General features: G+C 41.2%; 1 protein-coding gene across 1 annotated transcript in view; it reads left to right on the top strand.

Annotated features, from left to right (window-relative positions):
- LOC140481772 (uncharacterized) overlaps positions 1-26,743 on the top strand; it is a 561,406-nt gene that overhangs the window by 417,858 nt on the left and 116,805 nt on the right. Inside the window, exon 7 of the mRNA XM_072578304.1 lies at positions 2,656-2,739. Within this exon, the coding sequence (XP_072434405.1) occupies positions 2,656-2,739 (84 nt within the window). The remainder of the gene's footprint in view (positions 1-2,655; positions 2,740-26,743) is intronic.

Genomic DNA, 26,743 nt, shown 5'->3' with positions numbered 1-26,743 from the left:
ACACACACATACACACACACACGCACACATACACACACACACACACACATACGCACACATATACACACACATACACACACATACATGCACACAAATACATATGAAAGAACTGAAACCAACATGTGCATTCTAAAAGATGAGAGACTTAACAAACAATCCAGGTCTTTTTCAATGTATAATTTCAGTTACATTACACTGTAAACGTTTGCTATAAATTCTGTGACTTACGATCTTATACTCCACAACCACCTGATGAAGGAGCAGCGCTCTGAAAGCTAGTGCTTCCAAATAAACCTGTTGGACTATAACCTGGTGTTGTGTGATTTTTAACTTTGTAAACTGATAAGCTTCCTTTATATATTTGAGCAACCTGTAGGACAGCATTGCATGTGTAACAGGCAACATGCCTTGGAAACTCAATAGTCTATGAGCCAGAGTAAACATCTGAACTGCCCAATGTACATCTCCCAGTCTTGAAAGGCAGTGTAGCTCTTCTGAGATCTTGAAATGAGAATGAATCATTGCCTTGGAAATGCATGGAATCATCACTGTGTAAGGATGGAATGATATGTGCAGGACAGGACGGAATGAAGCCATGGAGGAATTTGAATTAATATGGAGACATGGTCAACCAAAAGCTAATTTAAAATGGTGAACACAAGGAGTGAAGGCTCCGATCAGTCTATGTTCAAAAAACATAACTGCTGATCTGGGAAAGACATCAAATCATGATCACATCACAGACATCTTCTTTCAGAAAAGGGGAGCACAGAACAGGCAAATAAAAAGTTTCATAGGCATACCTTTAGACAGAAGATGGTGATTTATGCCTTGACATACATTAGTAATACTTAAGGGGAGGGCTTGTGATGCAATGGCAATGTCCCTACCTCTGAGCCAGAGGGTTCAAGTCTGACTTGCTCCAGAGGTGTCAGATAACATATCTGACCAATAACAAAAATACCTGCATCAATAATGTTCTGTGAATATACTTAACAAATAAGCCGAGAAACCTACAATACAAATAGCTCCTTGGAAATGTTTTTCATCATTAGCTGTTTCCCTGTCTTTTGATATTTTGTGTTGAAATAGCTGACAGAGGAATATTATGCACATACATTGAATGTTAATCTGCTAATATGCACAACAGCAATGTTTAGGGTGTTTTGTTTTCTATCGATTTATTCCTCACTGGCTCATGCTAACTGCGACTGGCAGCTTTCATCAAAGTAGTCATGATTTGGAGATGCCAGTGGTGGACTGGAGTGTAAAGTTAAAAATCACGCAACACCAGGTTATAGTCCAACAGGTTTAATTGGAAGCACTAACTTTCAGAGCGACGCTCCTTCATCAGGTGTCTTTCATCACAACCTGAAGAAGGAGCATCACTCAGAAAGCTAGTGCTTCCAATCAAACCCGTTGGACTATAACCTGGTGTTGTGTGATCTTTAACTTCATCAAAATAGCCACTCTTAATTTTACACATATTCTCAAATAATGGTGGAGATCTTCAGAGCACGGTCCTATTTTCTCCTTACCTGATATATTCACATGCACACATTCCAGGAGATATCACTGAAAAGTAATCAAGGAAGACGCAACTGATAAATTTTTGCTCTTCCAAAGCCTGAGGCCAACTCAAGTACAGCCATCACAGAGGATCAAAGGAAATTAACTTTGATCGACAATGACAGCTTTAGGTTCTGAAAGCAAGTTGAATATGCACCCCAACAAGTCTGTGAAGTGCAACCAATAGAAACTAAACTTCAAATAAAGGGAGAATAGTGGAAATCTGAAATAAAAACCAAGTGCTAGGAATTCACAACTAAACCTGACAGTTTATGTGGAGTGAAAAATGGAATTTACAATAATATTTTACAGAACTAGAACTCACTTTGCTGAGACTTACCAAGATGAGGTGATCTGGTGCCACTGTACAGAATCTTTGATTATCCAATGAAACTGACCATGAATTGAGATCTCACGATCTCACAATTCATCCCACCAGTGCTGTCGGAAAGTTGAGTACACTGTATACAACAATGCTTTTGCAATTACACTGCAAAGCCTGATCAAGTATAATCCTTGATCTCATGTGTGTTTGATATTAGCCCCACAGCTCCTGAAGAGAATGCAAATGGGGAAAAGTCATGAATGTAATTGAGTGAAAGGGTTAACAATTTAAATTTACAGTCCCCTCTAATCATCTCTGGCTGGCCGTGCTCCTCATCTGGCAATTCCGTGATCCCTTCAGTGCAGAAACCATTATCACTATGTCATTTAATTGGTAACTAATTATCTGGAAAACCAAGCTACAGAAACAGTTAACAGTTATGCTGAACTCAACAAAAGTTTAGAACAAAGGATCTGCAAGATGGGTGAGCCACTATCTGCAATAGTTCACTTCTGACATCCCAGGAATGACTTCACCCAGCCTTGGAAACTACATTGTGTTGGGTGGAATTCAGAGCACTGTGGTTTGTAGTTTGCAATCAAAGTTTTCATTTGGATTTGGCACAATTACAAGATCTGCTTTATTTAAAAACCTGAAAGGTAAGCCAAGTTAACCATGGAAACAAAATAAACTGCTGGCTGTTTACTTCTATGTTGCTAGCACAGTATTTTTTTTAATAGAGATTTGTCTTTGTGCTGCAGCTGAACCAGGGGAAAGGAAGGCGACTAATTCTACCTCTCCCAGCTCTGAGTGACTGTCAAAACATCAGTCCTGATTCAGCCCAGGTATGTCAGATAAATGCCTTTATATTACATGTGAAATGTAATTAGTATTTACTAATTTCCATAATACATAACATCCACATGAAGCGTTCAGTCAGTCAATCTTCTCTTGAGTCTGGATGGTACTACTCTATGACTATATTTGCACATCATGTGGAGGTGCCAGTGTTGGACTGGGGTGGACAAAGTCAGAAGTCACATTACACCAGGTTATAGTCTAATAGGTTTATTTGAAATCACACAAGCTTTCGGACGTAACCCCTTTGTCAGGTGCAGTGACGCTAGCACCTGATGAAGGAGCAGCATTCCTAAAGCTGGTGTTTTCAAGTGAGCCTGTTGATTTTTGACCTTGTCTATTCTATGTTTACTGTTTTTAAACCAACAGACTAACATTAAGACCCTGTTCCCAGATGCATTAGAGGTGAAATTAAAAGCAGAAAGTGCTGAAGAAACTCAGCAGTTCTGGCAGCATCTATGGAGAGAGAGTTAGCATTTCAAGTCTAAGCTGACTTTTGTCTTTGGTGAAATAACCAATGAGGCCAGTCGGTGCCACCAATGTGAAAAGTGTTCATACTGAACTAATAGCCAATCTTTCATTCCTGATGAAGGTCTCTTGCTTGAAATGTCAATCCTTCTGCTCCTCGGATGTTGCCTGACCTGCTGTGCTTTTCTAGCACCACACTCTCGACTCTGATCTCCAGCATCTGCAGTCCTCACTTTCTCCTAATCTTTCATCACGCCTCATCTTCTTCCCACTGAATTTCACAGAATGATTGTTCAAGATATTTTTGAAGACCTGCTTCCTCTTCTCATTTTCATCCAGTGTAAAATAATTTTTTGGTTGGTGTAAAATAACAAGTGGCCCAGGGAAAAGTCACCTGCCACTTTACTATAACCATACCTTTAAACAAACCTAAAATCAGGTTAAATAGCCTCTGATGGGACATTGTCACATAAACATAATCAAATTATTAACAGAAACTTATAAAAGGTGAACAAAAAGTTACAAAATTAAAAGATCTATATCCCTAATGATGATGCACCTCAGTTCCTGCAGGGCCCATTTGTTTATAAAGGCTTCCAACATGCCAGTGAATATCACATGTTTCCCCTCAATGGAAACTTAAGTGTGTGAAAGAAGGGTAGGCAGTCAAGCACAATGACCCACCTGTGTTAATGGTCATTTTGGCCAGGCCCAGGAGCAGGCACTTGGGAAGGCCCTCCAGCCTATCCACCCTTCCCCGCAGGGGTGACCATAGATCAGGATCTTGAATCTTGCTTTGTGAAAATGCACAAAGTACGTTTTATGTGGACCAGTCCAAGAGATTTCACATTGTATGTTTTAAGTATTCCAATACGTTCTCCTCCTACAGCCTGTCTAAACAGAATGACAGATTACAGAATCAGCTGCAGATTGTTAAATGGCTTATCTATGAACACACACTGGTAAAGGTCTGATCGGTTAGCAGGGTTTTGTAAAATCGAATACTTCCCAGGACAATGGGTCTAGCTTCTTTTATTTATTTAAGGGCGATGGTGAAACATTACCAAGGCTAACATATTAGCTCTTAACTACATTTGTCCCAGACTCTTATTTTAACTTGTCTGCATAAGTGTATTTGCTTAGGGATTCTTCCATTTATCTTCTGAGCTAGTTATTATTCACAACAAGTTGCAGTATGTAGTGTCGCTGTATCTCTGTTGTCCTTGCAATCAACATTTTGTGGAAATCAAGGAAGCCCCACAGCATCTCAGAGCTTCAAGCCAATTAGTGGGCTGGCAGTTTATAGCCTTGGCAGGATCACATGAAAGGTGGCTGCTGTTGAGGCTGCAAGGTGACAAAGAACATGTCCCCATGTTAGTGAGTGCTTGAAAACCAGCTAGGTTGTTTTTGTCTGGACTGAGACCAATCAGAGAAGCCTCAGCAATCAGACAAATCACACAAGCATTAGTATCAGAGCTGTGGAGGCAGACGTTTCATGGGTCACAGATTGTACAATAAGAAAAGCCTTCCCTTGGATCTATTATGGTTTATCTGTTGGTCCCCCCCATCCTTTGTGGTTGGGTGGCACAAATGGCCATTAACTAGCTAATTAATTGGGATAGTCAACACAGTTTTGTGAAGGGTAGGTTGTGCCTCACAAATCTTATTGAGTTCTTTGAGATGTTGACCAAACAGGTGTATGAGGGTAAAACAGTCGATGTGGTGTATATGGATTTCAGTAAGGCATTTGATAAGGTTCCCCATGGTAGGCTATTGCACAAAATGCAGAGGCTTGGGATTGAGGTTGATTTAGCCATTTGGATCAGAAATTGGTTATCTGAAAGAAGACAGAGGGTGGTGGTTGATGGGAACTGTTCATCCTGGAGTTTAGTTACTAGGAGTGTACCGCAAGGATCTGTTGTGGGGCTACTGCTGTTTGTCATTTTCAGATGAGGACATGAAAGGTTGGGTTAGTAAACTTGTAGATGTCACTAAGGTCAGTGGAGTTGTGGATAGTGCTCAAGGATGTTACAGAGGTACGTAGATAAGCTGTAGAACTGGGCTGAGAAGTGGCAAATGTGAGGCTGTTTTCGTTAGAGAGAAGGAGGTTGAGAGGTGACTTAATTGAGACATGTAAGATAATCAGAGGGTAACATAGGGTGGACAGTGAGAGCCTTTTTCCTCAGATAGTGTTGGCTAGCACGAGGGGTGATAGATATAGGACAGATGTCAGAGGTAATTTCTTTACTCAGAGAGTAATGGGGCGTACAACAGTAGCAGATTTGCCAAGTTTAAAGGCATTTAAATGGTCATTGGATAAACATATGGATGAAAATGGAATAGTGTCGGATAGATAGGCTTCAGATTGGTTCCACAGGTCAGCGCAACATCAAGGGCCAGAGGGCCTTTACTGTGCTGTAATGTTCTATGTTCTATGAATTGTGGCAGTCTCTCTCTCTCTCTTTCTTTTCCTTCTTTCCTCCATTTTATCTTTCCTCTTTCAACGGCAGATGAAATTTAATGGCAAGAGATACGAGATATAAAGGATGTGGCAAGTAGGTAGAAAACAAAGAGTACTACTCTAAAGGGTATGCGGCAGCAGCAGATAGACCTGGATGTGTATCTGCGTTTAAGATGTCAGAATGGGTAGGGAGAGCTGGGAAGTGTGCAGTATTCTAGATTTCATTAATAAGGACAGAGAATACAGGAAGAGGGTGGTCATGTTGAAGTTACGTAGGTCACTGCTTAGACCTCAACCTGAGTATTGTGTACAGTGCTGAGCACACTTACAAGAAGGATATAAATCCAAAGAAGGTAGAAGAATTTTACAAGAATTTCTCCAGAGATGAGAAGCTTCGTTTATGAGGATAGATTGGAGAAGTTGGGACTGTTTTCCTTAGAGAGAAAAAGCAATGAGGCCAATTGATAAAAGTTTTCAAAATCATGAGAAATCTGCTCAGAATACGTAGGAAGAAACTATCCCAACTCATAAAAGAATTGAGAATGAGAGGATACAGTTTTAAAATGTTTTGCAAAAGAAGCAAAAGTGAGTGAGGAAAAACATTCACACAGCTAAGGGGGTCAGTTACTCAGTTGACTAGTTTTAATGTGGGTTGATGCCAACAATGTGGGTTCAATTCCCACAGTGACTGAGATTACCATTAAGGACTGTCCTTCTCAACTTGTCCCCTTGCCTGAGGTGTGGTAACCCTTAGGTTAAACCACTATTAGTTGTCTCTGTCTAATGAAAGAGCCACCATATGGTCCAATAGGACTATGGTGACTTTACCTTTTGGTTAAGTATGGAATGTACTGCCTTGAAGTGTGGTGGAAGCAAGTTCAATTGAGGCATTTAAGAGCATGTTGTGCAATTATTGAAATATGACAATAACAGATAAGCAAGATGTTAATGGGAGGAAAAATCTTATACCAGTCTTTTTCACAAGGGACAAGGATTTGGCAAACTACTGGGATGAAATGCAGACAAGTCACCAGAACCTGATAGTCAACATCCAAATGTTTTAAATGAAGTGGCTGCAGGAACAATAGAGGCACTGGAGTAAATATTCTAGAAATCACTGGTTTCCGGGAGAATTCAAGCGGATTGAAAGACCATAAATGTGACACCCTACTTCAAGGGGGGAGCATGATAGAAAGCAGCAAACTATAGACCAATTAGCTTAACATCTGTCTTTGGAAAATACTAGGGCCCATTATTAAGGAAGCAATAGCTAGACTTTTAGTAAAGCTTAACACAATCAAACAGAATGAATATGGTTTTATAAACAGGAAACTATGTTTTAAATTACTTTGAGTGTTTTGACGATATAACAAGCAGAATTAATAAGGGGGAACTGTTAGACATAGTCTATTTGATTTTCAGAAGACAGTGCCACAGAAAAGTAATCGTCCAAAATAGGAGTTGACAGTATTGAGGTAACGTACTAGCATGAATTGAGGACTTGTTATCAGACAGAAGATATAAATCAGGATTAATTAGTCTTTTTGTGGTTGGAAAGGTGTAACTTGTGGAGTGCCACACCTATTAGTTCTTGGGCCTTAATTACATATTATCTATATTAGTGACTTAAAGGAGGGACTAGAGTGTAGTGTACCTAAAATTGCTGATGATACAAAAATAGGTGCATGGGCAAGTTGTGAAGGAATCTGTAAGGGGATATAGATAGGTTGAGTGAATGGTCAAAAATTGGGCTTCCGCCAAAGTCACAATTCAGCAGTAAACAAGTGGAAACACCCCGGCTGTCTCAAAATGATGTCCACCTGAGAACTGACAGAGGAAGTGGTGCACATTGGATGACTGCCAGTAGTTTGAAACATATGTACACTGAAACATTAAAGTTAGAAATAGGAGGTGGCCATTTGACACTTCAAGCTTAATTCACCATCCAATATGACCATGGCTGATCATCTAACTCAGTAACGGGTTCCAACCTTTGTCCCATACCCTTTGACCCCTTTAGACCTAAGAACTATACCTTAACTCTTCTTGAAAACTTTGTTTTGGCCTCAACTGCTTTCTGTGGCAGAGAATCCCATAGGCTCACCACTGTCTGGATGAAGGAGTTTCTCCTATCTCAATCCTGTGACCCCTGGTTTTGGATTCTCTGGTGATCAGGAACATTTTTCCTGCATTTCACTTGTCTAGTCCTGTTAGAATTTGATAGGATTCTGTGAGATTCCCCTTCATTCTTCCAATTCCAGTAAATATAGTCTTAACCAATCAATAAAACTACACTTGACACTTCTTACATTTATGTGGAGAGATTGTTAGCAGATTTCTAGGATTACATCTCATTCCTTATAAAAATTAAATGCCAATTTAGTCCTTGACCCTTCTACTGTCTAAATTCAGACAGATGTGAAGGAGAGCATAGAAAGTTACCAAATGCATTTTTTCTCTTTATGTCAATGGGGAAAATGGACCTGGGATCAGAAACTGGGAAGGAAGACATGTTTTGCATTTTTGTATCTGCTTGATTTCATGGCTTCACTTGCTCAGATACCTAGTTTGTGTGTTCATGCCTTTTTTAGAAACCTGGGGAGACCAAACATTTTGAATTTTAGAACACCACATAATAATCTTCAGATATGCAATAGCAGCAAGACACAGATCCCCTTTTCAAGCAACTTTTTATTACTGTTGCGCACACTTTTGTAAAGAAATACTAATAACAAAAATGGCAGTGCAAATAGTTTAGAAGCTATACATATTGAAGAACATTTACTCATGTAAGTATTTATATATATTTAAGTTTTGTATTAACTTCAATAACCATATAGACCACAATTTATAAATCCAGATTAATTGTTCTATTTGCATGTATTTAATATGTTAATATGTTTTCTTAAATTAAATTCACAATACTATTATTTTAAAAGCAATATCCCTTAGGTCAGATGGCATTTATCAGGGCTAAACACCACTAGAGATTGAGAGGCTTTGTGAGTCTCCAGTCTGAATAAAAGTCTGAAAATCAAGCTAATATGTTGTCAAGGCAGTACAAAGGAACTCAGTCAGTGCTGTTTTCTTACTTAGACAGATGACGTTTATCATCTATAAAAGTATTGGCTATATTCTTGATAAAGTTTGAGAACCACAAAAGAAGACCATTTTATTTTCACTGGCTTATGATAGGGCATTGGGAATTCGAGGGTTAAAGATCCCCTCTTAAAGTGACTCACTGCAGCTTCAATTGTGTGCCTGTCCTCTGACAGAGTGAGACTGGAAATCACAGTGGGGGTATGGCTGCTATCTCCAAACTACAAAATGGCCTGGAGCCATACACATGGATTTTACTTTCAGGCAAAGGTGTTTGTTCTCCCTGGACAAGACTGGTAGCCTTGGTCATAACCTTATTAACTGCCTCCTGTTCCCATTGTCATCCTCCCCTTACCTATTAACAAGGGCATATGAAGACCAACAATAAGACCAAAGCAAAATCTGACTGTCTAAACCCTTATTCATTAACATACGATTGTGAAAAATATGATAACCAGTTCCTGCAAACCATTCGCTATTTGTCACAGGAAGTCAGCAATCACCAGGCATTGTAAAATTGTAATTACCTATCTTAAACAATGTAATAGCAATCAGCCATGTGACTTGTAGACTTCTGTATTACTCATACCCAAATACAATATAAAATACACTGCTTGCATGTGTAGAGCAGAGATTCATCGAGGGGTGCCACCACACTAAGGCTATGAGACTCCTTTCTTGTCACCCAGAATCCCTCACCAGCTACCCAGAAATAAAGCATCTACTTTTGAACTAAAATTTGTGTTGTCTGGAGTTGTGAGTCAAACTTTCACATTCTAACAGACCGATTACATCATCAGCGATCTCAGACCACATAGTGCTGGGATCTGAGTTCAGAAAGTGCTAGTGAAGTCCTGCTGAACCATGTCTGCTTATGTAGTCTAAATTGTAAGAATCTCTACCGTGCAGAAAGAGGCTATTCAGCTCATTAAATCTGCATCAACCCTCTGAAGAACATACTCAGCCTCTACTCCTGAATTTACCACAGCTAATCCACCTAGCCTACACATCCCTGGACACTGTAGGCAACTTAGCATGACCCATCCACCTGACTTGTACTATTTTGGGCTGTGGGAGGAAATCAGAGCACTTGGCAGAAACCCATACAGACGTGGAGAATATGCCAACTCCACTTAGTCACCCAAGGCTGGCATTGAACCCAGGGCTCTGGTGCTATGAGGAAGAAATACTAACCACTGAGCCACCAAATATGCATCAGTTTGCACTTTATGGTGTCCAATCCTCATCTATCAAAAGCATCTTGAATCCAACCATTATGTTTATATAAAATTGATGCTTTCCAAGTTAGTACTATAATGTTCCACTACATGAAGATACCAGTATTAGATGCCAGTGGAAGAAGGAAGTTGTATTTCATGCTCTTTGGGCCATCTGTGTGTTAAAATTTCAAACCACACTAACTTGGGAAGATAGTCCCAAGTGCAGCTCACCATTACCTTCTCAAGGAGAACTAGGGATGCCCAGGCAGCAATTCCTACATCCCATGAGTGGATTAAAAAAAGTCAGAAGGGAAGTTGTTGTGTCTTGTTTTGATGGTAACATTTCAAGTTACTAACATTGTAGTAAGTGAGTGAAATATTGCAAATAAATCACATAGATTTCCTCCTCTGATAGTGAAGACAAAATCGTTCTCTTGTTCGTATTTAAAATTTTGATTTTTTTTCTCCATAGTTCTGTTTCTTGCAATTTGATATTGGCATTTCCATCCAAAGATTTATGAAGAACTTTTTGGTGTAGGCCTATGACAATTTTTGAGCTGCTCCTGTGTATGGCATTCCCTACCCTGTATATGGCTTTAACCTTTCTTGTCATTCAAGCTTTGTTAATTTAACACATTATTCAGATAGTAGTGGAAACAAACCTGCTTCACAGTGACATATCAGTGCTCGCACATGCTCCCTTCTTAGTTTACATTAGCAGAAAGAGAAAGAATACTGTCCCCTCCCCTAAAACTTTTCCAAGTAGCTGTTAACTCCTAGAAATGACATTCTGGCAGCATGTCAGGATGAGCAAATAGAGACTGGGACCCTGTTGCAGTAATTCTCAAGTAGATGTACGTAATGTTGGATTCCATATATAAATCTATTATAAAGAAAAAATCGTGTCTAGCTTCATACTTCATCAACTGGCTTGGGACTGAAGTAACTCTGTACTCAGTACTCTAGTACTGGATTAGTGGTGCTGGAAGAGCACAGCAGTTCAGGCAGCATCCAACGAGCAGCGTACTCTAGGTTTGATCTAACCAATGTTCAATGCAAGTCCAGCATACCTGCTTCCTTTTTGATTCTAACCCTCTAGAAAGAAAGCTGTGTGCTTGATTTGCTTTTTGCCTCCTTGCAAACCTGTGGTGTAGCTTTTGGTAATTGATATAGTTGCACTCTGAGATTCCTCTACCCTCCCTGGACTTGTACCTTGCTACTATTAAGTGATCTACCAATGAATAAGTGACTCCCTGTTCTTCCTACCAAAATATACTACCTCACATTTATGTGTTGAAATTAATATGCTAATTATATATCTATTCTGCAAATTTATTACTGACCCCTCATTTTTTTGCTGTTCCCTTAAACGTTGGTTCCCCAATGTTGTGCCATGCACAAATGGATAAATTGTTTTAATTCCAAAATTCTAATCATACAGTCAGTTTGTGTACATAACGTAAATATGCAGGTTGTGAACAGGAACAGTCCTAGCACAGATCATTTTGGAACATCACTTCCTAACTACTACCAGTCTTAAAAGTGATCACTTACTCCAACTCCATTTTTTTTTGTCTTAAAATCAATTAGCAATCCATTCAGGCACACTTTGTCTGACTCCACAGTTGTTGATCTGTTCATTAGTCTATTACAGGCACTTACCAATGCATTTTTGAAAATCCAGACAACTAACATTTCCTGCATTAGCATTGTCCACTTTCTGTTTCCTCCTCAAAACTGAATAAGGTTGGTCATCCAAGATTTCCCTCTTGAAAGCCATGTTGATTATCTATTGTTGTATTTCTTGTTTCCAGATATACTTCCATTCTCCCCTTTAGCAAAGATTTCTTCATTGTATTCTATGACTAATGTGAAGTTGACCAGTCTATAATTCTCCTGATATGATCTATTCTTTCTTAAATTAAGGAATTACATTAGATATCTGCTAGTTCTCTGTGACACTATATCTTTTTCTAACAAATTATTACTAATGAGAAACAATGCCTTTGTTATCTCTTTCCTATATTCTTTTAAATGTGTGGATGCAATCCATCTCAACTTATCCTGCCTCTGATTGCATCATTTATTTGATCCATTGCTTTAAAAAAAAATTAAATGCACTTATCGCATTGCTCATCTCATCATTCATGTCAAGTCTACAATTGTAATTTTCCCACACCTTGAGAAACGTGAGAAAATTTAGTGAGGACAAAGAAAAGTGTTGACATGGAGAAAATCTTGTTTGATTTTCCCCTTGTAAATAGGACCTGAGCTATTTGTTCACCATGCAAGCTTGATGCTGAAAGAGCGCACATCAAATAAATCCTGCAGGATAATGGCACCCTTGATTGGACCATTTCTCCACACACATCGCACAAATTCTAGGAAGGCCCTAAAGCAGTCACTCTTGGACCTAAAAATTGCCGAGTCTACCTCGTATTACCCTAGAAGATATAAACAAATAATGTGTTCTATGAATTTCGGTGCCAGTGTAATATGAGGTATGAAGGCTGTGTGTCACAAAAATGGTGGATCGTGTCAAATAGCATGTCCTTTCAATTGTTTGCAATAAAGAAGAAACCTCCTAACTAACTAACATGCGCTTGCAAAACTCACATGTGACTAATGTTATTTGTGAATCCTGAATTGGACAGCATTTGCTGGATAATCCTGAAAGTGTGAGGAATTACACTTAGGATTGCAGTTGGACTCACAGTGTGACACACTTGTGTGTTCTAGAAACTACATGCTTTAACACACAGGGCCCTACTCTTTGCAGACTGAAAGAACATGTAAACACACTACACTTGTTTCAACTCAACAACATGGTGACAGCTATCTGTTAGTTCAGAGCAATGTCCTGACCAATCAGATTCAACCTGCTTGTTTTAAAATTTAACAAAGCCTGGCTGCTAACTGTCAATTATCATGACAGCGGATTCATTCTCCTTGACAATACCTCTACCAAATCGGAGTCCACTTGCCAACAAGCAGCGCTCTCATGCAGAATAAATGCTGGTTTTTCCCTTGAATTAGTATTCTTGAAAAATATTCTGATGGGTTAGAGATGAAATGTTTTGATAAAATGTGTCTTTTTCAGCAATACTCAGGTCTGTGCTAACAAAGGACTAAATACAAGATGATTATTCATCCAAAAGTAAATTGCTTACTCCCACTCAGCTTTCAATTCAAAGCATTGCAATAAAAAGACACCTGATGGTAATTTTTGTTAGCAATAATGTAGTGTCACTGTCTCCAACTCAATCTGTTTCAAGACCTTCCATAACATGGCTTCCCTCTGATAACCACCGGATCCAGTCAAATGCCATTTGTCCCAATATTTACAATAATAAACAAAAGTTTTCTTTTCATAAACACAAAATGTTCCAATGGATTTTTAGTTTCTCTCCTTGATCAGTTGGGAGTAGCCACACATTAGTCTTATATTTGTGAATTTAAAAAAAATAGTAATGGCATTGCAAGTTGGGCCAGCATTTCTTGCTCAGTCTTGGTTGCCCTTGGGAAATTCTTGATGAGCTGCTATCTTGAGCCACTGCAGACAATGTGCTGTAGATAAACCCACAATACCATTAAAGAGGGAAATCCAGGATTTTGGCCTAGGAACACTGAAGGATTGGCGATATATTTCCAAGCCAGGATGGTGAGTGTTTAGAGAGGAATTTGCAAATGATGGTATTCCCATGTATCTGCTTCCCTTTTCCTTCTAGTTGACAGTGGTTGTGGATGTGGAAAGTGCTATGTGAGAAGCCATGGTGAATTTTTGTAGTGCATCTTGCAGATAGTACACACTATCATCAGTGGAAGAGGGAGTGAATCTTTATGGATGAAGTGTCAAAAAATGGGTTACTTTAACCTGGACGGTGTTAAGTTTCTTAAGTGTTGCTGGCACTGCAATCTTCCAAGCAAACAGGGGCTATTCTTTCATATTCCAGACTTGTGCTTTTTAGATGGTGGACAAGCTTTGGGGAATCAAGAGGTGAGCTCTTCACTGCAAGATTCCTTGACTCTGACCTGCTCTCATAGCCACTGCATTTATGTGTCCAGCCCGGTTTAGTTTCTGGTCAGTGGTAACCACCAAGATATTGATAGTGGGAGATTCAGTGATGACAATGCTACTGAGTATTAAAGGATACCGGCATCTCCAAATCATGAGTATCAAAGGATAATGGTTAGATGCTCTCTTATTGGAGATGGCCATTGCCTGGCACTTGTGTGATGCAAATGTACTTAATATTATTCACCCAAGATCAGTTATTGTCCAGATTTATCTGCATTTGGGCATGGACTGCTTCAGTATCTCCTTTTCCGAGGTAGACCTCAGGATCAAGAATAACTTGCTTCTACTCCAGTTCGGGGGATTCCAAGGGGGCTGATAAGTCCAATGTAAGATCTGTAGATGTTGTCACGTGTAAGGCAAATAGTTCTTGCAGGTTTGTGCAAATGGCTTACTTGGACGTTTGTGTACCCACACCAGTGCCTTGACTTTATCAGTTTGTGTTCCTGATGAAGTCTGTCAATGTTCTCAGTGCCTTTTTAAATGATGTTATGATCCCAATTTATGTTAAACATTTGCCAAAAAAGCAATGGGAATAAACCAGTGGACAAAATTTCACTGTAGCAAACAAACTAAGATCAACAAATCTCAAACATCAATTCACTTGTAACTGATACTAATAAAGAAAAAGGAAGCTTTGAATTAATTAACTAATACAACTGAAATATATCTTATGATACCACATGCCTGACAGGTATGTAGTATTACAGGAAAAGTACACCGGTCACTCCCAGTTCTCCAGTGAGTTCTCTGATCCCCACTACACGAGGTCAGAACTTCCAATGTTCTCAGCAAATCATAACTATTTAACTTGCGTTTTTCCAAATATGATCGCCACAAGCAAGATACACCTGGGCGACTCTCCATCCTTAAATCTTCAAGTCTCCTGTATGTTTTGATCTCTTTCTTTTGAACAGAAACCAAACTGTCACTAACATTTGGCTAGTAGCACAAAATAGTTCATTCCGTTTGCCACTGCACTGACCTCTTGCCTCTGGATTTCAAACAACTGCTGTCAACAAGTGAGTCCATGTTTAAGATGCTGCGCTGTGCCTTTGAACTTGATGGACAGCTCATTGTTCATTGTGAGTGAAACAGTGTCAAATTGGCACCCAAGTCTTACATGGATTTCTGTTTGAGTTTCTTTCCCCATAGCAAGTTGATCTCAAGGGCATTTCTTTGAGCTAGGGTGTTTATCCCAAATTCTCTGGTTTAGTGAGTCAAAGGAATCATACATTTGAAGTTAAAACTATCTTGTAAATGTCATTGTTCATGACAATAACCCCTTCTCCATTTTAGACAGCCATAGTTCAGGGACCCCAAGAGTTGACAGTAACACTTGATATTGTCAGTGATGCTTTGAGGATTTTTGTTGTCCTCCAGGGAGTCTCCTTCTATATTTGAGAAATGCTCCTACATCTGGAGTTGGGTATCTGGGATACTTTTCTTATTCCATGAAATGGTAATAATAATGCAAAGCATTCAGATTGCACTTTTAACATCTAAATAGTACAAAAGGACAATGTTCGCACTGCTGTCAATCGGACTAGTAACATAAACAGAGTGATTTGGCCTGGGTAGGAAACAGCATAATTATTTTCGACAGGAATGAGATGGATGCAAAGGTCCACCTACATCAGTTGTTGTTCTATCCGAATTATATATGTACTTTTTAATGACGAGCCCTTTATTAAATAAAGTGGCTGCTTGGTGTGGTGTTAAAATGGTTAAGTCCTGAAGATCACAAACCATTGTGGGAAGGATTTTGGTGAAGGTCTTTCATTTTAGATTGCACGAGATACAGAGACCGTAAACTGCAGTTAATCTAGTTACACTTCATCAAGTCATGAGTAGGTGTGTGAGGTTTCGACATGATATAAACATTTGCTCAACACGTGAGTCAATGTTTAAGATGCTGCACTGTGCCTTTGAACTTGATGGACAGCTCATTGTCCAAAAGCCTTTTGGTCTGAGATATCTGTCATGTCCTCAGTACCTATTATCCTGTGATATACATCTGCTTTCTGTGTTCGAGATGCTCAATCAGTAATCCATGCAGAGAACTGTTGGTTTTAAGTTGGTCATAGAGTCAGTGAAAACATTCTAGTAAGTGTTCTTATAAATTCAGAAATGTTGTGCTTTTCACCATATATGTAAGTTAACAGTATGTTAAACATTTGTGTTGCTCACTCTATTTCATTCTTCTTGATTACATGTAAGCATAAATCTTGAAACCATCTTTAAGCAATAAGTTACAGCCTGTTTAATGCCTAAGAAATGTCTAGGGGTAAAGAAGAATTGAACACTAAGCTGAAGGAGCCATTAGGAGGATAAGCAAAGGATTAGCCAATCCTTGAGTTTGAAAAAGGACGAAGTGTAGCTGTGGCATATTCAGTGAAAAAATTCCAGATTAGACAACTAAAAACATGGCAACTGATGGTGAAGTGCAGGAAAGGGGTAAATCAGCAAAGAGAGAGAGTCGAGGAAAGTTCCTTGTGAGGAGAGAGCACAGAGTGAGCTGCATTTGGATTGGTATGAATAGAACCAAGTGAGGCTAATTCCCTGAGCTGAACCAGACAATGTTGGGAAAGGCACTGAAACGGATTTGTGATCAACTACGTCAAAGGCTGCAGCGATGTCTAAAAAGGAAAATATGCCATTTACAGCCAAATAACATGCTGGGCAGAACCTTATAATGATCTCAGCAACATAGGCTACGATGAGATATGAGAAGTCCAGTAAGGCCCATCTTGATATTCAGATTATCTTGCTCCATCTTTCATGCTTTTCACAAGTGGGGTGATGAAAGCAATGCTGAGCAGCAGCAACTTGCCAATTGACAAGCACTAAAGATCATTAAGCTCCTCATTAACAGGCCGACTTGCTTATTAATATTCAGATTCTGATCTTACCAGACTTTTCCAAATTAGCAATTGGTAAAACCCAACATGGAATTCAGAGCAGTGTTATGCCCTGACAGCCTTGGATGCACCAGTTCCCTCAGTCACTGCTGCAGACATCAGATTGGCCTTCTTGAGAATGAACCCACAGAAAGCAACTGGCCCAGATGGAGTCCCTGACTGTGCACTCAGATCCTGTACGTACCAACTGACAGGAGAATTCGCTGACATCTTTAATGTCTCCTTACTATAATCTTAAATCCCCACTTCCTTCAAGAAGACCACCACCATCCGGTAGCAAAAACAAATCCTGCAGCGTGCCTCAATGACTACCACCCAGTGGCTCCGACTTCCATAATAATGAAGTGCTCTGAGAGGTTAGTCATGGATCATGTCAACTCCCAGTCTGCCTTGATCCCTTGCAATTCACCTACCATCTGAGCAGGTCCACGGCCATCTCCCTGGCCCCACTTTCATCCCTGGAACATCTGGATAACAAGCATACCTACATCAGGCTCCTACTCATTGCCTACAACTCTGCCTTCAACACTATACAGTGGTGCCTTGGAATTCGACTTTAATTCGTTCCAGGAGGCTGTTCCGATTGTGAAAAGTTTGGATTCCGAAACTATTTTCCCCATAAGAAATAATGGAAAGTGAATTAATCCGTTTCTGGACCCAAAAAAGAACATTTCCAAGATACTTTTAACGGCAAATACACATGGTTAAGGTAAAATGAGATGAGTAAATGACCTAAGTATCAAGTAATAATAATAAAAACAAGAAATAAATATACTAATATGAAAATAACTTCATTTACCTTAGTGAGGAGTGCTAACGGTGCATGTGGAAGCTAGAGAGGAGAAAGGAGGGAGAGGGTTTACTGCTTCACTGCTCTTCTTGGGTGCCATAGTGAATGCACAAGGGTGATAATTAAAAAATAAGCACAAATCAAGGTCAAAACACGAGGTAAACTAGTGATGGACACATAAGAGATGATTTCACGACTACTTCCCGGGACGAACTGAACAAACAATGTGTGACCTGAACGGTACATGGTGTTCGGATTCTGAAAATGTGTTCGGATTTTAAGGCAAAATTTTCTCGAAATAATTGTTCGGATTCCAATTTGTTCGAACAATAGGGCGTTCGGATTCCGGGGTCAGCACTGTACTTTGAATCAATTTAATTTCCAAACTCCGAGACCTAGATTTCTGCTCAGCCCTCTGCAACTGGATTCTCAGAGAGGAGTTGGAAGGGAGACAGGTCGGCAGATGTAGGCATATCTCTGCAGCCTGGGGCTGTACGAAACCTGTGAGGTTTAAGGGATGGGCACCTCAGAAAAAGATAGTGATAAAAATGTAGAAGATCAGGCCAGGTGAAAGCCAGTCAGCCCTTTGAGCCAGATCCACCATTCAATATGATCATGGCTAATTATCCAATGTTCCTGCTTTCTCCACATATCCTTACATCGTTTTATCCCTATGAATTGTACCTATCTCCGTTTTATTAACATTTAATGGTTTACAATGATGCTTGGGGTCTCAGCAGTACACTCAAGCTGAAGTTAGAAGTCGCTGACAGAGAACACTCTTTGTCATTTCTAATATGAAGGACATGGAATGTGTACAATGGGGAATAAAATGGCCGTGAACGCACTTGGAATGGGCCTAATGAGTTTTTTTGGCGTAGTCCTACCAAATTCATCTAATTAATTATCTACCATGCTCCTATGGCTTCTCTCATGTCAGATTTTCACTCACCTTAACATGTGCCATTCCCAGAACAACCCGCCACTCAGTGGATATCTGCTGAAATACCAGCATTCCATGCTATCTTTAAAAGCCCCCATACACCTGGACAAGGATGGCACTCCAAAGATGTCCTGCTTGATCAGAGAAATAGTCAGAATATGTCAGAGAAGGGAAAGATGGTACTGCGATTCTCGACAGGAACCAGAAGATCCTGGTAAACAGGGTAGTCCAGAGGAGGGGTGTCCTCTTTCTAGAAGATTGGTAGTGGAGGCCACACCACCAGACCCCACCAGCTAGGTCTTTCATTGTCATGCAGGTTGGTGCCACCTCCAGGATATGGAGATAATGGCCAGTAGGTCATGGACCTTCTCTGCTCTACTCGGGTAAGTGCAACGTGCTTCTCTCTGCCATCTCACACATATTCTATTTCCACTATTAAACCCGCATCACAGCAAGGCTCATGCTGATCCATTCTCACATGCAACATTTTCCCTCACTCACTTTTATTCTCCCTCCAGGCCTCCCATAACACTAAACCTGCATGACCTCTATGCTGCCTCCTCAGTCCTTTAGAAAACCTCACAAGCTTTCCTCCATATGCATCAGGACTCACAGCAATGCTGCCCACTGTTATCCCACTCAATTGCTCAATCTCGGAAATAACAGCTCATACTGACGCAGAGACACCTCATACGAGTGAAGTGGTGCCCGACATCTGTGTCCTCACCTGCTACAAGAACTGGATCCCAATCTTCACAGAAGACCAGGCCTACTCCTGCAGAGATGAGGAAGCATCCGAGTCCTGCCAGCTGAGTATGCACCACTCTTCGTTGCAACTCTCACTGTAACCTGGTGTCACTGTCAATCATTGCACACCTTCCAATCGCTGGCCTTGATACTGCCTCTCCCTTTGTCTTACAGCTTCCACTGGCCTCCCCATGATCTCTGTAGAGAAACGCCTAGAAAGCCTGTCCTCAATCTCTGATGATGAGAGGCTCAAAGTCTCAGAGGAAGCATCGACATGGCTGCCTCCTGCAGCTTCTGATAATGGCACACTGTGGGAACAATAGGCACAGAGATTGTGGGTACAGAGCCTGATGAGCCCCTCAATGTGACAGCTCAGCAGCCAGGCCAGGAAGGAAAGCCCCAGACACTGGAAGTTGGAGCACTGCTGGTGACTAGTCACCTGCTCTCCCCAGGCAGGAGAGGGACGCTGTGCTGTCAGCACTGGGGATTCACACGCACACACACACTCACACACACACACACACCATGATCCCCATTGCCCAGAAGTTGCAGCAATGTGGTGTATCTATTAACTGGCTGCCTATCTCTGCAGACAGGTTGGAGGCTGCCGTGGGAGAGCCGTGTCCAGCATCCCCAGGATCTGCAGGAGAGGTTTCCAGACCTGCACTCCATTGACCCAGCCACTGGGCCTCAGGTTTGAAGACATGGAGAGGGGGGGGATAGGGGGAGAACCCAATCCAGATGCTCCCCTTATCACTAGGAGACAGGGCAGTGACAGGACATATCCATCCAGAGAAGGGAACACACACTCTTTGAAATCTCCTCTCAGGACACCCCAGATGTGGATGGGCCTTCCACCTCTATTCTGCCTGACCTCTCTCTGACCCTTGGAAATTCAAACTGAGGAGGGTCAACTTGGATCTGACAAGACAATCGTTGGCCTGTCTGTTCTGTCAAACACAAACACTCCCAGTGTTTCCCACCAAGCCTCCAGGGCCAAGAGGTTCCACTGCTCAACAGGATCCCTGCACCCTTTGCTACTGAACAAGGTCCTACATGAGATTTAGTGTTAGGGAAAGAAGAAGAAAAAGTAAATGTACTGAGAGCACCTTGGTGCCACGGGCGACAAAGACTTGTCTATGCCTATTACTTTCTGCATAAGTGTTCCTGAGATTAACTGTCATGTGTTTGTGAACCTCTCTGTGTAATGCATGATGGGAAACACTTGTGAAAACTTGCCGAAAATAACACTTAGCCAGAAAAGTGGGAAAATTCAACGCATGAAGCAAAGTGTCGTTTCCACCATCAAACAGCAACGGTAGTGCCTGTGATTCAAAGTGACAGCAAACCAATTTCCTAATTCGGGACAAAAATCCGCAGATGCTGCAATCCGAAGCAGATAAACAGGAGGCTGAAATAACACAGCAAGCCAGGCAGGATCAGGAGGTGGAGAAGTTAATGTTTGGGCTATACCTGAAATATTGACTTCTCTCCCTCCTGATGTTGCCTGGCTTGCTGTGTTCGTTCAGCCTCTTGCTTGTCTAACCAATTTCATAAAGTTGGTGTATTCCATCATGATTGTTGAGGGAAAGCCAACCTTTCCAGGTATTTCCTGTCTGTAATACCTAGATAGCTCTTCCATGATTTGGCACAGATAGCTGTGCATTTGGGGGCTGTCCGAATGAATAATGCTTCAATTCTGTGGTTACCAACCTTTTCACATTCATGTCATCATTGTCAGCTTCAAATCACAGGGCCAATGATCCTCAGAGGAAGTCCTATTATCTCCCTGTGTAAAGCTCCATTTAAACTCAGCAAGTTTTACAAAGTACATTTAAAAGCACAGAAACTGCGTGCTCAAGTTGTGGAAGTGACTCCCAAATGAAATGGTATGCAGAATCACACAGCTGTGTGAGCACTCAACTGTTCCCAGCAGTATGTCAGTATTTGCTGAAATTTGAAAACTGTTCTTTTAACACCTCATCAGATCCTCTAATAGCTTCACATCCCTTTTGTCATGATATTGCTAGAATGAGCCTGTTATAATTAGGTGGGTGTCCTTCCCACACGGCTGCCAATTGACACCTTTAAATGGGCAAGTAATAGAGATATTTTATCATTCATGTGGGATTTATGGGCTTTGCCAGCATTTATTGGCCATCCATAATTTCCCTTGAGAGGATCCTTGAGCTGTGTGGAGGGAGCTTCAGGATTTTGACCCAACAACGGTGAGGGAATGGTGATATATTTCCGTATCAAGATGGTGAGTGGCTTGGAAGGGAACTTATAGGTGGTGGTGTTCCCAAATATCTGCTCCCCTTGTCCTTCCAGATGGTAGTGATCGTAAGTCTGGAAGGTGCCGTCCAAGAAGCTTTGGTGAAAATCTGCAGCCCATCTTGCATTTAGTACATCCTATTGCTATTGAGCGTCAGTGATGGAAGGGGTAAATACTTCTGTTTGTGGTGTCAATCAAGTGGGCTGCTTTGTCCCTGATGGTGTCAAGTTTCTTGAGTAATGTTGGAGCTGCACTCATCCAAGCAAGTGGACAACATATCATCACACTCCTGACTTATGCCTTGTAGATGGTGGACAGGCTGTAGTATTCGCTGCAGTATTCCCAGCCTCTGACCTGGTCTTGAATCTATTGTATTTATATGGTGAGTCCACTTAAGTTTCTGATCAATGATAACCCCCAGGTTGTTGTTAGTGGGGGCCTTGGCAATGATATTGAATGTCATTGAATGTCCAGGGACAATGGTTAAATGCTCTCTCAGTGCAGCTGATTATTGCCTGGGACTTGAGTGGCACAAATGTTACTTACCACTTATCAGTGTTATGCCTCACTATTAATGAGATAAGTTGTGCATTAACAAGGTGTTTATCAAGCAAAAATACCCTTCAACTGACAATATAATGCTGCCTGATGAGAAATTTGCCACACAGCTTCTCAAAAGCTTAAAGATATTTTCCCAATATCAAGATTGGCTTCACCAGACTTCTTGTCTGATTCTGTCACAAATCCTACTTTAACTTAAACCCCCTAAGGTTCTGTCCTTTGTCAGAAGCCATGGGGAAAATATACATTCTGGAAAATCCCCTAAAAATCTCACATGTTTCAATAAAGTCTCCTCTCATTCTTCTAAACTCCAATAAGTACAATCCCAAACTACTCAACCTCTCTAAATAAAATCCTTCCAAACTCGGGATCAACCTAGTAAACCTTTTCTGGACTGCCTCCAATGCCAGTATATCTTTCCTTTGTTAAGGGGCCCAAAACTATTCCCAATATTCCAGCTGTAGTCTGTCTATGGCCTTGTATAAAACATAGTACATGGAACAGTATAGCACAGAAATAGGGCTTGATGGAAGAGTACAGCAATTCAGGCAGCATCCAAGTAGCTTCGAAATTGACGTTTCGGGCAAAAGCCCTCCCTGAAACGTCAATTTCGAAGCCACTTGGATGCTGCCTGAACTGCTGTGCTCTTCCAGCACCACTAATCCAGAATCTGGTTTCCAGCATCTGCAGTCATTGTTTTTATCTACAGAAATAGGGCCTTCAGCCCACCATGCCTGTACCTACCATGATGCCATTCTAAAGTAATCCCATCTGCCTGCACCATCAAATCCAAGATTTAATGCAAGAAACTGTGAAGTGATTGAACTTAGATGGAAAAATACAGACAGATGCTGAGAGAATATAATGGGTGTATATTTGCACAAGTCATTGAAACTTACAGGGCAGGTTAGGAGAACATCTAATACAGCATGCTTTATAGACAGGCATGGAGAAATTAAGTCAGTTATGTTAAACTTGTGTAGGATATTTGTGTTGTATTCTGGGCACCATGCTTTAGAAATCTGTGAAAGCATTTAAGAGAGTACAGTAAAGATTCATGAAAATGGTCCCACTGAAAAGAACATTAGTTATGTAAATAAATTGGAGACATCAGGCTATTTATCTTAGAGAAGAGAGTGTTGAGAAGAAATCTTTTCGAGGTATTCAAAATGATTAGGGGTCTGGACATTGTAGAGTAGAAAAGAAATTATTGTGAACCAGAAGGTGCAGATTTAAAACAATTAATAAATGAAGCAATGGTGACTTGAGATTAAATCTTTTCACACAATGCTTAGTGTTTGGAATATACTGCCTGCGAATGTGGTGGAGACAGGTTCAATCTAGACATTCAGTAGGAAATTAGATTATTATAACTTGAATTTGCATTTGGTTTATTGTGCCATGTGTACCGAGATACAGTGAAAAGTATTGTTTTGCGTGCCCTACCAGCAGACCAGACCATTCAATGTGCACCAGTGTAGCAGAACAGAATGCAGAATACAGTGTTACAGCTGCACAGAAGGTGCAGGGAGGGAGATCAGAATTAACATTGAGAAGTCAGTTCAAAATTCTGATAACAACGGTGAAGAAGCTATTCTTGAATCTGATCATACGTTTATTCAAACTTTGGTGATAGCGATCACAATTCTGTTATGTTTACTTTAGTGATAGAAAGGGATAGGTGTATACCACTGGGCAAGAGTTACAGCTGGGGGAAAGGCAATTATGATGCGATTAAGCAAGATTTAGGAAGCATAGGATGGGGAAGGAAACTGCAGGGGATCGGCACATTAGAAATGTGGAGCTTATTCAAGGAAAAGCTACTGTGTGTCCTAGATACGTATGTACCTGTCAGGCAGGGAGGAAGCTGTAGAGCACGGAAGCCATGGTTTACAAAGGAAGTGGAATCTCTGGCAAGAGGAAGAAGAAGGCTTATGTTAGGATGAGATGTGAAGGCTCAGTTAGGGCGTTTGAAGGTTACAAGGTAGCCAGGAAAGATCTAAAGAGAGAGCTCAGAAGAGCCAGGAGGGAGGCATGAGAAGTTGTTGGTGGATAGGATCAGGGTAAACTCTAAGGCTTTCTATAGGTATTTAAGGAATAAAAGAATTACAAGAGTAAGATTAGGGCCAATCAAGGATAGTAATGGGAAGTTGTGTGTGGAGTCAGAGGAGATACGGAAAGCACTAAATGAATATTTTTCAACAGTATTCACTCTAGAAAATGAAAATGTCGAGGAGAATACTGAGATACACGCTACTAGACCAGGTGTGATTGAGGTTCATAAGGAAGAGGTATTAGAAATCTTTAAAATCTGTGCCCACACCTCCTCCCTCACCTCTATCCAAGGCCCTAAAGGAGCCTTCCACATCCATCAAAGTTTCACCTGCACATCCACATCATTTATTGTATCCGTTGCTCCCGATGTGGTCTCCTCTACATTGGGGAGACTGGGCGCCTCCTAGCAGAGCGCTTTAGGGAACATCTCCGAGACACCCGCACCAATCAACCAAACCGCCCTGTGGCCCAACATTTCAACTCTCCCTCCCACTCTGCCAAGGACATGGAGGTCCTGGGCCTCCTTCACCGCCGCTCCCTCACCACCAGACGCCTGGAGGAAGAACGCCTCATCTTCCGCCTCGGAACACTTCAACCCCAGGGCATCAATGTGGACTTCAACAGCTTCCTCATTTCCCCTTCCCCCACCTCATCCTAGTTTCAAACTTCCAGCTCAGTAACTATCTCCTTGACTTGTCCGGACTTGTCCGACCTGCCTATCTTCTTTTCCACCTATCCACTCCACCCTCTCCTCCTTGACCTATCACCTTCATCCCCTCCCCACTCACCCATTATACTCTATGCTACTTTCTCCCCACCCCCACTCTCCTCTAGCTTATCTCTCCATGCTTCAGGCTCACTGCCTTTATTCCTGATGAAGGCCTTTTGCCCGAAACGTCGATTTCGCTGCTCGTTGGATGCTGCCTGAACTGCTGTGCTCTTCCAGCACCACTAATCCAGTATTAGAAATCTTGCAGAGTGTGAAAATAGATAAATCCCCTGGGCCGGATGGGATTTATCCTAGGATCCTCTGGGAAGCCAGGGAGGAGATTGCCGAGCCTTTGGCATTGATCTTTAAATCGTCACTGCCTACAGGAATAGTGCCAGAAGACTGGAGGATATCAAATGTGGTTCCCCTATTCAACAAGGGGAGTAGAGACAATCCTGGTAATTATAGACCAGTGAGACTTACTTCAGTTGTTGGGAAAGTATTGGAAAAGGCTATAAGAGATAGGATTTATAATCATCTAGAAAATAATAATTTGATTAGGGATAGTCAGCACGGTTTTGTGAAGGGTAGGTCATGCCTCACAAATCTTATTGAGTTCTTTGAAAAGGTGACCAAACAGGTAGATGAGAGTAAACCAGTTGATGTGGTATATATGGATTTCAGCAAGGCGTTCGATAAGGTTCCCCACAGTAGGCTCTTGTACAAAATGCAGAGGAATGGGATTGTGGGAGATATAGCAGTTTGGATTAGAAATTGGCTTGCTGAAAGAAGGCAGAGGGTGGTGGTTAATGGGAAATGTTCATCCTGGAGTCCAGTTACCAGTGGTGTACTGCAAGGGTCGGTGTTGGGTCCACTGCTGTTCGTCATTTTTATGAGCGACCTGGATGAGGGCGTAGAAGGGTTGGTTAGTAAATATGCAGGCGACACTAAGGTCGATGGAGTTGTGGATAGTGATGAAGGATGTTGTAGGTTACAGAGAGACGTAGATAAGCTGCAGATCTGGGCTGAGAGGTGGCAAATGGAGTTTAATGCGGACAAGTGTGAGGTGATTCACTTTGGTCAGAGTAACTGGAATGCAAAGTACTGGGCTAATGGTAAGATTCTTGGTAGTGTAGATGAGCAGAGAGATAGAGCGGTGTCCAGGTACACAGATCCTTGAAGGTTGCCACCCAGGTTGACAGGGTTGTTAGGAAGGCATACAATGTTTTAGCTTTTATTAATAGAGGGATCGATTTCCAGAACCATGAGGTTATGCTACAGCTGTGCAAAACTCTAGTGCGGCTAAACTTGGAGTATTGCGTACAATTCTGGTCACCGCATTATAAGAAGGATGTGGAAGCTTTGGAAAAGGTGCAGAGGAAATTTATTAGGATGTTGTCTGGTATGGAGGGAAGGTCTTACGAGGAAAGGCTGAGGAACTTGAGGCTGTTTTCGTTGGAGAGAAGAATGTTGAGAGGTGACTTAATAGACACATATAAGATAATCCAAGAATGGTGATGGCAAGCACGAGGGGGCATAGCTTTAAATTGAGGGGTGATAGATATAGGACAGATGTCAGAGGTAGTTTCTTTACTCAGAGAATAGTAAGGGTATGGAATGCTTTGCCTGCCATGGTAGTAGATTCGCCAACTTTAAGTACATTTAAG

Source organism: Chiloscyllium punctatum, chromosome 10, assembly GCF_047496795.1.
Source record: "Chiloscyllium punctatum isolate Juve2018m chromosome 10, sChiPun1.3, whole genome shotgun sequence".
In the NCBI taxonomy this organism is placed as follows: Eukaryota; Metazoa; Chordata; class Chondrichthyes; order Orectolobiformes; family Hemiscylliidae; genus Chiloscyllium; species Chiloscyllium punctatum.
Note: the sequence above shows the minus strand (reverse complement) of the source record. Positions and strands in the feature narration are given on the sequence as shown.